The following is a 15,026-nucleotide window of genomic DNA, read 5'->3' as shown; positions in this document are numbered from 1 at the left end:
TGATAATAATAATAGCACAACCTCACATTTCCTGAGCATTTACTCTGCCAGAGTCTGTACTAAATGCTTGACCTCCACAATCTCACAACCTTATGAGGAAGGTCCAACCTCATCCCCATCTCAAGAGAGGAAATGGAGGAGAGTTAAGTAATGAGTTCAAGGTCAGCCAGCTCAGAGAGCCAGCAAGCGGCAAGACTAGATTCAAATGCAGCTTAACCTGACCCCAAGGCTCACCTCTTCAGAGTTTTGCAATATCTCCTGAAGAGTTAATGAAGTTCAAGCCGAGCTACTCTTTGCGTTCTAAGCCCTTTTCAAGATATAAAAGCTTCTGAATCTCATCTTATGGGACTCTGAGCTCATAACCAATAGTGAAAGTTCTTTTCAACATCCTCTATTAGCTGCCGAGGAAATTCTCAAATGGTTTAAGGAGCTAGAAACCCACTAAGCTTCCCTCATTTATTAAGGCCAGTACATAAGGGAAAGAGTTTCCCAGAGGAATGACATTTTATCTGAACCTAGCTGCTGAGAATTACAACAATATTATTCATGGCCGGCTATGGATAAACGGGTTTGTTCCTTAAAACGTTACTCTTACTTTATTAACAATTGTGGAGTTAACATAGGGCTCAACTTGAGAAAGCTGCATGCTCCTGGGCCTCAGAGAGACCTCTTTGAGGGAGAAATAATAGACACGGAAAGGAAAGGCCCTGGAGCTGACTTGCTCCAACTATTTTACAGTTGGAAAAATTGAAACCCAGAGAGGTCCGGTAAATTGCCAAGGTCACTGGGGAACTGCAAAGTGAAGGATAAAGGTTAGTTGTGGAGCGTGTCAAAGGAGGCACCTCAGCATGGCACAATGGAGAGAAATATCTACTCGACCCTGTTTGGAAGTTTGAGAATCAAACCACTAAGGCCAATCCTCATGATGCATGCAGCACAGAGGGAGGCTGATTTTCTTCCCCAAGTAAATTAATATGATTTTGATAGTTTAGTAATTATAATCATAGCATTATTTTACTATCTTCTAATCACAGGATGATTTATTTGTATATCTCATTCGGTCCTTGCAACAAACTCTATGAGGCAGGCAGGATCAGTATTACAATTTCCATTTTATAGGTGAGGAAACTGAGGCTCAGAGAGGTCAGGCAGGGTTTGCCCATAATCACATGGTAAATGACGCAGAAGCAGGGCTAGGACTCAAGTCTTCTTGAACTTCTAACCTGGCGCTCTTTTCTTTATAACTTGTGGCCATGGGTTTTTTTTTTTTAGGCACCGAAGAGAAAAGGTGAGACGATCACAGTAGGGCTGGATAGTGTGTTGATGCAGTTTCAACTCTTCACCCCCCATAAAAAGTGGCATCACAAAGGGAAGCAAATAATGTGTCCCAATAAAAAATTCAGTTTAGCTAATCAATATGTCTCAAAGGTCAATAATCTAGGGACAGACATCTGGGTAAGAGTTCTTGGTTTGCCAGCTCCCCACAGTTCTTTACAGTACTGGGCTAACAAAGCCTTGGAGGCCACCCCACAACAACAAACCACACCATCAACCTGACTTTCTCCATGGACAGCCACGTGGCAGTCCAGGTGTTCACCACAACTCAAATTCAGAAGAGGTAGGTGGGAGGCAGGTCCTGCAGGATTCTGGGGACGTGAGGGACACTCGGGTCTTTATCACTGGGGCGATCGGGGGTCATGGCTGGTGACATGGGGTGACTGGCATTTTTACAACAATCCCTCTATGTGGACAACAAATGGGGAGGGGGCAGGCGAGAGGCAGACCTCAGGTGACAGTGAAGTAACTGGGACAAGAATGAGCAAAAGAAAGAAGGGGATGCATCTCAGAAATAGGATAAGGGAAGACAGGAAGATTTGACAATTAATGAAAGGGCAAGTATAGCCTCATAAAAAGACAAGAAGTTTCTTAGGTAAATGCAAACTTCTTAACGTTGAATAAACAACAGCCAACCACCACTGGCCAGAGCTCCCAGTCAGCAGGTGATGGCTGAGAAGCAGCCCCCGGGCAGGCTCACCTCTGGGACCAGGCTTTCTGAAGTCCATTAAGCAGAAGGAAAACAAGGTGGGGTATCGGTTCTGTGTCCAGGCTCACTGTGATAGCTGGGTCACACCTCACCTGGTTTTCTAGGCACCCTGATAAAATTGGATACATCGTCTCTGGCCCCTACTCCTGAAAGGGGGAACAGCTCAGTCCTCCCAGGAGAAGGCGTGGAGCATGGCTGAGAGCCCACCAAAAACATGCATGGAGGAGCGTCACTCCTTCCCTCCATCTCAAACGCCAGCCCAAAGCTAAGTTAATATCACAAATGGAATCTTATATCTTAAGCACAAGGAAAATGGAAAAAAAAATAAAAACAAACAAACAGGGACCAAAGAAGAGGGGAAAGACAAAGTCACGTCCTACGGCACACTGCTCACACCACTATTGATTCTGGGTGCCTGCAGCTGCCAACCTGAGGCACACCCACGAGGCCTCATGGGGACCCTAAAGTTGGTCTCTAAGTTACAAATCTGTTCTCTTGCTCCTTCAGTCCCTTCCTATCGCTACCTGGGTTTCCATGCTGGGTAAAAAAGTTACTCCAGGGTTACTTTACATTCACTTCAGACAAAATCAGTCCAATTTGGAAGCAATTACAAAAAAAAAAGGAACAGACAAAATTAAGACAGAATCCAAAAAGCATTATTTCTCAATTGCTTTCTGTCTAGTCACTAAGGATTTCTTTATTTACTTTAGGGTAATGAATGGTCTCCCTTGTTTAATAGCAATCTTTGCTTTATTGAAGGGTGGGGTTATCTTTTATCAAGAAGCACAATGGGATAATAAAGCACTGCCCAGGCAAGTCAGACAGAATGCGCACCTGCAACTTCTTAGACCAGCCAGGAGACTATTTCAATACTGCTCAGCAAAAGCCCCGCTGACCTGGGCAAGATGCCAGCTGGGGATTGTCAGAACAATCCAACAGGTTGCTGGCTTCTTCCGTTTCCTAAAAACAGAAGTTACACACACACAAAATAATTCAATGCTAAGAAAAGTAAATATAAAAATAAGGTGTTTTTTTTTCACCTTCCCTTTAAAGGGAAAGCAAGGATAGGTCTTTTGGGTGCTAAAAACTATGCATTTAACCACAGAGGAGAGAGAGAACATTAGAGAACACGTCTTATATATTGGGACACTCCCGCTTCCTGTGTACGGCTAGCTAAGTCTGAAATCTGAAATTTAGGCTAGCACCAGCCCTCTGACAGCTGCTTTTTTTCCTGTGTGTATGTTTCTGGCTAGAAGTTCTGGCAAGAACAAAAGTAAAACCTCAAAAGCAATCAAATAAGAGTTCATTTGTCAGGGCAGCAGTACATTTCACGTTTCGCACGCTTACTGGATTCATTTTCAAAACAGCCAATCCCTTCCAAAATAAAAATGTACAGTTAGATCAAGTTAATTATTTTCAATCCATCTCACTAGCTAAAATAGTCTATGGACAATGTGGAAAATACTGTAATATTAAATACTCACTTCGGCTTCCAATTTTAATCTTACAAACATATGCATATACAAGTAGAATGAAAACACCTTGAAACTTTCATTTTGGTACTAAAATACAAAACAGAATAAAACTGAGTTTATAAATAAATGAACTGCAAGCCAGAAGGAGTGTCATGTTTAAATAAAGCATTTGTTGGGACAGAATCTCACAAATTTCACAGACGCCTTGGGATCAAAATGCCCTGTGCTTCTCATCCCCTCCACACATCGCAAAGACTGAGATGGCTAATCAATGACCGCATGGGAGAATTTAGGCAAAACCTCTGTGAACTGTTTAAAAATCTAGGGGATCGCTTCTATCAATGTTCATAAATTTACCCATATCTTTAAAACGCGTTTTTGTATCTGCTTTATATGTAATTGTACACCTTCCCGTGGGCTACCAACTAATTAGAAAGAGACAATCAAACTCATATTGTGGGTATTCATGATTATTTTATTATTAAGCCCAGGAAGAGAATCATTTAATCCATCAGGGGATTCCATAACCAAACCTGGTCTCTTTGCACAGAAGAGGGTAATAAAATCAGCACCAACCCCACGTAGCACCAATTATACCAAAAGGCAGATAATCAACCTGAGAAAAGATTTTCATACCAAAGCTTCAACAAAAAGTGAAGGAAACTCTGGTATGGTTGTGGCTTTTTTTTTTTTTTTTTTGCATGGGCAGGCACCAGGAATTAAATCCAGAACTCAGGCATGGCAGACGAGAGCTCTGCCTGCTGAGCCACCATGGCCCGCCCTGGCTGTGGCTTTTGTTTAAACTTTATCTGAGATTGAGGTCACCTCATACACGGAGGGGAGCTCCCGAAACCAACCAGCCCACCCAAAATAAGCCGAATCTTTAGAAAAAGTGCATGGGGTTTTGGCAAACTTCTCCCTTTTTTTAAAGGGGTTCAAAGGGCATACATTTTCCAGGTCCAGAAGAGAAAGGCAACATACATAAAGGACCAGAAGAGTGGCCAATGTGGTCATACTGGCCACAGGAGGCAACAGGGCCATGGAAACCAGGGCCAAAGGGTGGAGGAGTGGGAGGTGGCTTCTGATGGCCAAAGACCTCCCTCCAGAGGGCCCGGCCTCCTCACTGGGAAACGAGAAGCGGGTTTGGTTTCCAAGACCCCTCTTAGCCCCACAACTACTGTGAGCCAACAGACGCTGGCTCTCAAGGAATGTAAGGCCATATCTGCCTTGAGGTAGAACACACACTCAACATACGCTTTACTCTTCTCTCATACTGCATCCTGCCCAAGAGCTCAAGGGGCAAGGGAGTCCCTCTATTTGGGATTCTACTTCAAAACTACGACTCCTGTCAGTCCTCAATCTAAAAATCCAGAGATGAAGGCCCCCAAACACCCAGTTTGCTTTTATAGCTTTGTTTGACCTCTCTAGTTCTTATCAGCAAGACTTTTTGGAGGAAATCAGAGGCCCTGATTATTTACAAAATGCAGCAAACTGTTTTTTTTTCAAAGCACCCCACAACAATTAGTTGTAGAACAGATTTCAGAGTTTGGTATGGGTTACAATTCCACAATTTTAGGTTTTTACTTCTAGCTGCTCTAAGGTACTGGAGACTAAAAGAACTATCAATATACTGATTCAGCAATCATACTCATTTGTTAAACCCAGACATTCTCTGTATAACTCTGCCATCATCTTTGATCTATCACCCATCTTTAGGGACATTTGGGCTATGGCCATTCTAACTTTTTCATGTTGGAAGGGGCTGTTGATAATATGGGATGGGGGATGGAACTAGTTGATGTTTTGGAAAGGTTGGCCCCTCTGGGTTTCAGGACTTATCTGATCCAGGGACCCATCTGAAGTTTGTAGGTTTCTGGAAAGTTACCTTAGTGCATGGAACCTTTGTAGAATCTTATATATTACCCTAGGTGTTCTTTAGGATTGGCAGGAATGGTTTTGGTTGGGGATTGGCAAATTATGGTAGGTAGCAATACCTAACTGAAGCTTGCATAAAAGTGACCTCCAGAGTAGCTTCTCAACTCTATTTGAACTCTCTCTGCCACTGATACTTTATTAGTTACACTTCTTTTCCCCCTTTTGGTTAGAATGGCATTGTCTATTCTATGGTGCCAGGGCCAGGCTCATTCCTACGCCATCTCCTATGCCACAAAATGCAGCAAACCTTGAGCAAAAGGCACCCCCCAAGCAAAGATGCCCAGGCTCTGGATTCAGGGCTATTAATTCAAGTTCATTTCTGGGCCTCCACTCTCTGCCACTATATACTCCTCACAGCAGCCAAGGGACCTTATTAAAATGTAATGCAGAGTTTGTCACCCCCTTGCCCAAAACCCTCTATGGGATGCTGCCTGCATTATGTGTGTATGTGAAAACACTTGTGTATTTTCCTGTCTGTATGTTGTATTGCAACAAAAAGATTTTTACAACAGACCCTCCAGTGGCTTCCTATCACACTTGGAATAAAACCCAACCTCCTTTCCCTGGACTACAGGGTCCAGAGGACAATCCCTGCCTCCCTCTCTGACCAAGCCTCATGTCACTGTCCCCATGCTCGCTACACTTAACCACACTGTTCTTTTTCTGTTGAGGCGGGTCCCCACCTCAGGGCCCCATGGGCAGCTCTCCTGCCCTCCCCACTTCGCCCGAGGGCCTTCTCGCCCACCACTCTTCAGGTGAATCGTCACTCCTCTGAGAGGCTTCCCCAATCTAAATCTGGTCCCCCCTGTTATTATCTCTCTTTTCACCATTCTTTTCTTCTGAGCACTCATCACAACTGGTAACGCTTTAGTTGCTTATGGATTTGTCCCTTTATTATCTTTCTCCTTCCATGAGGACAGGAATTGGGTCTGCTCAGTTCCCCACTCTACCTCCCGCTTGTAGTACAAAGCATGGTACACAGAAGGGGCTCAAAAGGATTTGTTGAATCAAAGTGTACCGTGTTTCTGTGCCTCAGTTTCCTCATGTCTAAAATGCGGCAAATCTGTCATGGAGCAGGTCCCAGAGGCCTCAAGAGGAAAGTTGGTTCCCAAGTCAAATAAACAACACAGTTGTTCCCATAATCAAATATTGAAAGAAGATTGAGACTCGCTAATCATTAGCCACCGGGAAGCACTGTTTCATCTACTTGGGACTCTCCTGGGAAGTCCCGCTCAGCCTTCTTCTCTTGCAGATGACACTTCTAAATTCTTTAATCTGATCCTCAAAGGCCTTTATTTTTCAGCCCCAAAATCTTGGGCTGGAACTTTCATTTTCAGATGGTTCCAGGACCTCCTCTCACTGACTCTGTTGTTTTAAGATCACTATTTTACACACTTAAGACTCCGAAGGTTGCTCGCATGTATAGAAAATGAGATGTCAAAACAGTTTACCTATGATGTTCACCGTACTATCCACTTCATTTTTTATAGCTGAAGTCAGGAGCGCGTACTCAGGAGAAAGATCACTTACTCCATTACTAAGCCCCAAAGATGACTCAACTGGTTCTTGCTAGGAAGAAGAAAAGAAAAAAGAATTGAGAACACTTTCTTTTCCCTCCCATTTCTTAGCTTAAATTCTACCCTCTACCTACTTTCTATAATGTGAGAGTCATGTTTGTCTACCCAATGCATTCCCTACTTCTTTAAGTTAGCCTAGAGTTAAGGAAGCACATTTCTGAATAGAGTACACTGTTGAGTATTCTGTTCCTTTCATTTTGCTTCACAAAAAAACAAACAAAAAAAATGGCATTGGAGCATCTGGCTTGCCTTTATGAAAATGCTTACACCTGTAGGTAACAGCTTTAGAGTTGAACAGAGGTAAATAACTTGTCTATGTAGAGAACTGCATTGCACAGATTCCAAGTTCTCCTTCTCAGAGGGAGTGCTCAAGCGTGAACCCCAGGTTTTTTCTCTGTGGGAAGACTTACACCACCTCCTGTGCAATTATTTCTTAGAAAAAACTATGCCTCAACGATTGGCCTGGGAACAGAAGGAACCTAGAGAAAGTTGTAGATGAATTCTCCTCAGATGTGGCTTGCCGTAAGCTCTGGCCATTTGTGTACCCTGCACCAGAAGGCCAGATGAAAACACAGCTGTACTTTCAGCTATATCTCCTCTCCATCCAGCTCACCAGACCCAGTCCAGCCGGGTAAGCCCACACCCCTTTTGCTTCACATTATGCCTTTCTAGTACCTGAAAGCCCCATCTAGCCCAAACGGCTACAGATCCACACTAACGAAATAATGAGAACAAATCCCTTTCACTTTCTACAGCTCTAAACTCTACATATTCAAAGACACTAGAACATTCCATGCCCTGGAGTGCTAACTCACTCCTGGGAAGCCAGTACAAATGAGGTACAAATAGGCTTTCAGTATTTTGATTGGAGAGTTTTTCCTTGAGGTAAGAGTGCATTTGCTTCTTTGAGAACAATCAGGTCAGGCACACACACAAAAAGCCATCCAGGACACCTCCTGGGGAAATCAAAATGGAAAAAGAGAGTGGAGGAGTGGAAAGAACACAGGACTTAGAGCTGAGGATCATGTGAGATAAAAAGTTAAGAATGGAATTCAACTCTAAGGCATGGTGAGTATTTTAGTCAAATTATTTACCTGCTACTTAGAATCAATGATGAACTTCCCCTGCCCCCCATCGTAGAAGGCTAACACCCCTGAGAAAATGGTGTCTTTCCTACGTGAACCTACCATAAAAATCCCCACCACAATTACCATGGCTTTAAAAGCATCACCTCACTGTACAGCTGTTTCTTAAAGTCATACACTGCATGGTTTACAAGATGCACCAAAATTCAAACATAAGGAAGGGCCCAGAATAGCTCCACTGGGCAGTATCTTTACTCATCTCTTCCCTACTGGCTAGGATTGTCCCCTTTTATACAAGCCCCAGAGAAGACGTCTGACCTTTCTGGGAAAGAAAAAAAAATCACTTGATGACAACTTAAGTCGCCATTTTTTCCCTTTCTTTTATAGGCAAACTTTTGAACAAGTGTCCACCCCCTCTTTCACTTCACCTCCTCACCCAGTTCATCGGCTGCGGCCCCACGTCCCTTCCACCCGTGGAATGGAGCTCCCACCGCCAAGCGCAATGTCTGTTTGGAGTCTGGTAGGCATGTGACAAAGCCCAGCCCCTCCACCTCTCACTAGCTGGAGACCTTACTTAACCTCTTCAAGCCTCTCCTAGGACGCTGCAGAGAGCTGTAAAATGAGGACGATAACAGACCCACATCATAGGAAAGATGTAAAGATGAAATGAGATCAATATGTGTCTGGCACTTATTAAATACATGATTGCAATCCTCAGATGTCCCCAATGAAAGCCTGTTCTCTCCCATCTCCAGTGACCTTTGCTCAAGTCCCTTTCCCTTGGCCCCTCCCTCTGACAACCAAAAGGAAGGCCCTCTCCTCCCTTGTAGAGAACATCTCAAGCCGAATGATTGGAAGTTGCTGCCATGCCCTATCTCTGAGCGAGCTGTTCTCTCTTCTTGCTTCCATTCCTCGATGGTCCCTCCTTTGCCTCCCTCTCCCCAGTGATGCTGCACATTTCACTACTCCACATAAACGTCCTCAATTCCCCTGAAAGGAACTAAATACGAACATGTGAAGAAACTATGTAAAGAATGCTAGTTTTGATGGGTTTCTTTGCTTTCCTTTTTATGTTTTACTCACTCTGTTTCTATGTTTCTTATAAAAGTAATGCAGCAGTCAGATGTGCAGATATTTGTAAAGCTAAATTATTCTGATTTCTCAATTGAAGACCTCTAAGGGTTTCACATGATCTACGGTTTAATTAGCGGCAAGTGCTACTTTTATCAGTTTACACTTGAGAGAACGATGACTCAGAGACTAAATTAATTTTCCAAGAACGCACTACTTTTAGCCCAAGGAGAGAAAGGAACAGAACTCAGTTTTCTAGTCATGGGATATGGTTCTATCCCAAGAGTTTCTTAATAAACCCTTGTATCTTGCACTTTCACAATACAAAGGTACTTTCCACCGGTGGAGGCTGAGGCAGAATTCTCTCGAACATCGTTTCACCCCACCCACCCCACCTCAAACAAAACCGCCAATTCCAAGGTCAGCGCAAATATCAGCGACCTCACTGGCATAGCTATCACTCTGGAAGGATCATGCAGTAAGTGACCCAAAATCCAGCTCCTCCCCAAAATGCCTCTCAGATCCAAGGTGTGGAACAGCAGGGCCACAGAGCAGGATCGTCACCATATACAGACAAAACTGTTGTAAGGATTAGAAGTAAGAAGAGCTGAAACCAAATATCACAAAATAAAACCAAAGAGCTCAAATTTGGAAAAGGAAGCATATGGCTATCTATGCCATGCCTCTCACAGTAGCCTCTCCTCGTCTCCCATGATGCCGTCCCCTGCCCTGCTGCACTATAACCTGACCTAGCTCATCCTTCATCAGCCCCCTGACAGTCTTCTTGGTTTCTAATCTTCTCACTTCTCTAACATGCAAACCCAAAGCAAATGGTCCTTGGGTTCAACTGCCTCCATGGCAAAGCCAATGTTTATGCCGATGAACCTACTGCATCTTTATGGAATCTAGGAATTGGTTTACACCTAAAGTGATTCTGTGGCAGAAGAAACTGGTGCAAGAGCTTTCAGGGACAGGTGTGGCTTTCATTAGTCCTCTAAAATAATAACACTGCCTTGGTGGGTCTCAAACCTACATGTGCAGGTTAGGCTGAGGGGCTGGCCTGGGAGGGAAGATAGCAGAGGACTTCCCTGGCCAGACGCCCTCATCCCGTGCGCCAAGCCCTTCTGCCTCGTCCCAGTGCCACAGCCCTTTGTCTACATCCAGCTTCCTCTAAGACCCAATACAGTGGCCATAAAATTATTTTTATCCCCTATCCCCCTCCCACCCCAAACTTACACTAATGCATCTGTCCAAAACCAGTTTCCTTGATGCCAAATTTAAGGGCATCAAATTTCAGGACATCTCCAAGTCTCTCTGCTAACAAAAGCTTCAGATGACAGCTGGGCTTCATAAAAGAGCTCAGGCAACTGCACCCTAGGAGGGCACGCATGCCACCCAAGCTACCCCAAGGAGACCTCAATGCCATGAAGAACAGAAGCTCTAGTAAAGCTAGTAGAAGTAGCTGGATTGATAGAAGAGTGGAATGGCCTTTTGAAGGCTAAATTACAGTGCCAACTGGGTGGCAACACCCTGCAGGGTTGAGACAGTGTTCTCCAGGAGGCTGTGCATGTTCTAAATCCACATCCACTCTATGGTGCCCTTCTCCCATGGATCCAGGAATCCATGAGTAGAAGTGAGACGGGCACCACTCACCATCACTCCTAGTGACCGACCAGAAAAGATGCTGCTCTCTGTCCCTACAAACTTAAGCTCTACTAGTCTACAGCAGGTCATGTTTCCAAAACGAGGAATGCTTCCGCTAAGAAACACAACAATGATTCCAGGGAACCGGAAGCTAAGACTTTCCACCCACCCATCCACTTGGGCTCCTCATCCTGATTTTCAAGGGGAAATTGGACTGATACTACACAATTGAGGTAAAGAAGACTTGATTTTGAGTACAGAAGAAACCTAATCCTAAAAACACCTTACTTCCTTACCTTCTTTAGCACGAGGCCATCTTCATTCCTGACTCCTCTTCCCACTGGAACTTCCATTTTGACTTTTCTCTAGGCTCCCATTTCTCTTTCTCTTTTCCTTGAGTCTTTGTCTCTATCTCATATAGCTTCTCTCTTGGAGAAGGCATCTGATTTCAAGGCCTTGGATAGCATTCTTTTTTTTTTTTTTTAAATATTTTTATTAAGAAAAATCTTGACACACATACTTTCTGTATATGATGTACAGTCTATGGCTCACAATCTCATCACTTAGTTGTGTATTCATCACCATGATCATTTCTTAGAACATTTGCATCACTCCAGAATAAGAAATAAAAAGAAAAAAACTCACACATACTGTACACCGTACCCCTTCCTCTCGTTGACTACCAGTATTTCCAGCTACCCAATTTATTTTACCCTTCCCCCCACAATTATTTACTTGTTTACTTTTAACTCATCTGTCCATACTCTGGATATAAGGAGTATCAGACACAAGTTTCTCACAATCACACAGTCACATTGTAAACATCATATCTCTATACAATAAAAAAGAATCTAGGCTACTGGAACACAGCTCAGCAGTTTCAGGTACTTCCTTCCAGCCACTCCAATATACCATAACCTAAAAAGGGATATCTATATAATGCATAAGAATAATCTCCAATAACCTCTTGAATCTGTTTGAAATCTCTCAGCCACTGAAACTTTATTTTGTCTCATTTGTCTCTTCCCCTTTTTGGTCAAGAAGGCTTTCTCAATCTCTTGATGCTGAGTCCTGGCTTACCGCATGACATTCTTGAGTAAAGGAGCACACCAAGCTCCATAGCTCTTAGATCCAACCTTCTACCCAACATCTGCTTGAGACAGCTCTCTGTCCTGTCAAAAATTTTAAAAGTTAAACTCGCCCTCTTCTCCACACAATAAGTTCCCTTACTAACACTGCCCTCTCTGAGATTTGAAAACTCAGGCCCTTCTCTTTGGCCCACTCCTATTTTCATCTGCCATATCCTCTTCCATTCTCAGAAGAAATGTTTCTTCCCACTCATCTCTTTCTCCCTGTCACTGTGAGAAAGTCCTCCCTTCAATATCAATCCCATCATGCTCCAGATGTGCTCCCAGGAGGTCAACTGTGCCTTCGTTCACAAAATCATCCATAGAGGCTACTGGGCTGATTGGTTTTTAAACTGTGCCCTGACCAGTCCCCTCAAAAGCCACAGAAGAGGCAGAGGAAACAGCAGGCAGGGCAAGCCCGGGAGCCTGTTTCACCCAGGGCAGCTCTGATTTTATCGGTTTTTCAAGTCAGTCACTGGCATGTGTTTTCACCTGATTAAAGTCTCAAAGCTGAAGACTCTTCCAACACACAGGGATCATTCCATAACAGCCCTGACAGGTAGCCATCTGGCCTGCCTTTCAACAGTGATAGGAAGCTTGCCGGTTTTTTTTTTTTTTAATTCTGTTCATCTCACCGTTAGAAAGTTCTGCTGAACCAATGCCGGCTTTCCAATTTCTCCCCACAGCTGTGCGTTCAGAACCAATACAAACCCGGCCTGCTCTTTACCGAGTAACCTTAGAGACCCTCCACAATTACATTTTCCATCATAACACCAACGTGCTGACCTGGAGGCACCTGATAGCTTGAAAGCCTGCAGTCCCCATCTGCAAACACCCCAATGAGGCAGGAAGTACTAATGTATAGGCCAGGGCCACCCTACCTACATGTCTTTATCTCCTGCTGTTTCCACACAGAAAAGCTATTCTAATTAAATCAGTTTCCTAACTTGTCCAGTGAAGACCAAACAGTGACCCTGAAGTCCATGCCTCATTCACAGTGCCCCTAGAGTTGGGGAATGACCACCTTTTTTCTTTTTAAATGTTTTTTTATTGTGAAGTATAACATTATATATATACATACACACTTAAAAAAAGCAATAATTTTCAAAGTACATTTTAACAAGTGGTTACTAAGCAGATTTCAAAGTCTGTGATGGGTTACTGTTCCACTATTTCAGGTTTTTCCAAAACACTGAGGACTAAAAGAAATATCAATATAATGATGCAGCATCACACTCATCTGTTAAATCCTATCTTGTGTGCTATAACTCCTCCTTCTTCTTTGATCCTTCTCCCAATCTTTAGGGATCTTTAGGCTATGCCTACTCTAGCTTTTTCGTGTTGAAAAGGAATGGCCACCTTTCTACCCTAGCCACCTTCCAAGGCTGAGAGGCACTAGACAGGGCAAGAGACTGTGGGTTCTGGAGCTGGACTGGCCTGGATTCAAATCCCAGCTCCACAAAGCAGTACAACTTTGGGCAAATGATTCCATGCCTCTGCTTCCTCTTATGCAAGAGGGAGAGAACCTTCCCGCACAAGGAGAACTAAATGAGCTAATAATTATACCTTAGAGCTTGGTAGGCGTTCAGAATTGTGAGCTACTGCCCCTCCATTTTACCCTCTTCTCTCCTTACTGATATTGGCCTTGCTGGATTCCCACAGAGCATGCATGGTATATTTTGAAACACATACATGCATGGGTGATGGACAATCTAGTATTGACCACCGTTGCATTCTTTGTTCTGACTTCCTCAGATAACTGGGTACTTCCACACGTTCAAGGAAAACTCTCCCCACTAAGAATACAGGATCTACTCACAAAGATAACATCCGAGAATGCCAAGACAGCATTTCTGCACCAACCACACGGCCAGTGGCCTTGGTCTCCCAATCTGACAGGAAGCGTCTGCTGGGCAGACTATATGGCATGGAGACAAATCACCTGACTGATCCAAGAAAATTCCTGACACTCAGCCTGCAGGTCCTAAACACTGCTAGTTAATGCTTCAGTTTGATTCTAAGAACTTCAATTCAACTTAAACAGTGAATTTTCATACCCTAGTTACTGCACATAAGACACATTTTCCCAGTGGGAGAAACTTAGCTAGTATTTACATTGACTTACTTGCACAGGGCTTATTAACTTGGGGTGTAGGTGCTTTGGCATGCAACAAAAAGTAATGTACTGGGTGCATGGGTAGTTCAGGGGTTAGAATGTCTGCCTTCCATGTGGGAGACCCAGGTTCGATTCCCAGACCACGTACCCCCCCAAAAAAATTTTTTTTTAAGTAGTGTATTAGTCAGTCAGTAAGGATAAGGCTGTGTGACCACACAATTCCAGACAATCTGGGGAATTAACTTTTGAAATATTCTGCAGAAATATTAAGTCAACACTATGACTTCAGCTGCCGTGAGCCACAACACGTGGGAAGCTCACTGGCCTTACCCAGGCACTGTTGCATGGATGGAAGCAAGTACATTAAAATTCCAAAAGTTAGGCTTGGCTCATTTGGATGAATCACCTGCCTTCTGCTGTAGGAGCAACAGCCCTCTAAAGGATAAATCCTATTTTCACCGCTTAAGGACTTTCGCATTGTCTTGCACGGTTGTACCTGAGTGGTGACCTCGCATCCACTTGCTGAGTCACCCCAGCCAAATCCCCCCCAGCTGTGGAAGCTGCACCTTCCACAACTTGCTCATTTGCAAGGCAACCCTGCCAATGCCACCATGATCGCAGATATACTTGGCCTGCGTGACAGCCATGTGTCTGCAACTCTCAGAAGCACGTTTCCTCTCATTCCCACCGCCCCGAATCCGTTACGTGTCATGGTTTCATAGGAAGCTGCTTTTCATCCCTAGTAATTCATAACAAATTGGTGCATCTTATAATTGTAGGCACCTGACATTTGATAAAATACAGTGGGCATGCTAGCAATGTTTGTTAAAAATGAACATCTGTGACTCCATTAGCTGCCATTATTAATGAAATCTGTATTCTAATGCAAATCCTCCACTCCCACCCCAGAAATTATTTTTATTGATGTATGTATTCATTAACAAATATGGAT

At 43.7% G+C, this 15,026-nt stretch overlaps 1 protein-coding gene across 5 annotated transcripts in view; it reads right to left on the bottom strand.

Annotated features, from left to right (window-relative positions):
* Window positions 1-15,026, bottom strand: part of IRF2 (interferon regulatory factor 2) — a 94,273-nt gene that overhangs the window by 16,006 nt on the left and 63,241 nt on the right. For all 5 annotated transcript variants that reach the window (XM_077144512.1, XM_077144513.1, XM_077144514.1 and 2 more), the window contains exon 6: window positions 6,906-7,023. In XM_077144512.1, the coding sequence (XP_077000627.1) occupies window positions 6,906-7,023 (118 nt within the window). The remainder of the gene's footprint in view (window positions 1-6,905; window positions 7,024-15,026) is intronic.

This window comes from Tamandua tetradactyla, chromosome 26 (genome assembly GCF_023851605.1).
Source record: "Tamandua tetradactyla isolate mTamTet1 chromosome 26, mTamTet1.pri, whole genome shotgun sequence".
In the NCBI taxonomy this organism is placed as follows: domain Eukaryota; kingdom Metazoa; phylum Chordata; class Mammalia; order Pilosa; family Myrmecophagidae; genus Tamandua; species Tamandua tetradactyla.
The sequence above is the reverse complement of the archived record's forward strand: the minus strand, read 5'-3'. Positions and strand labels throughout refer to the sequence as shown.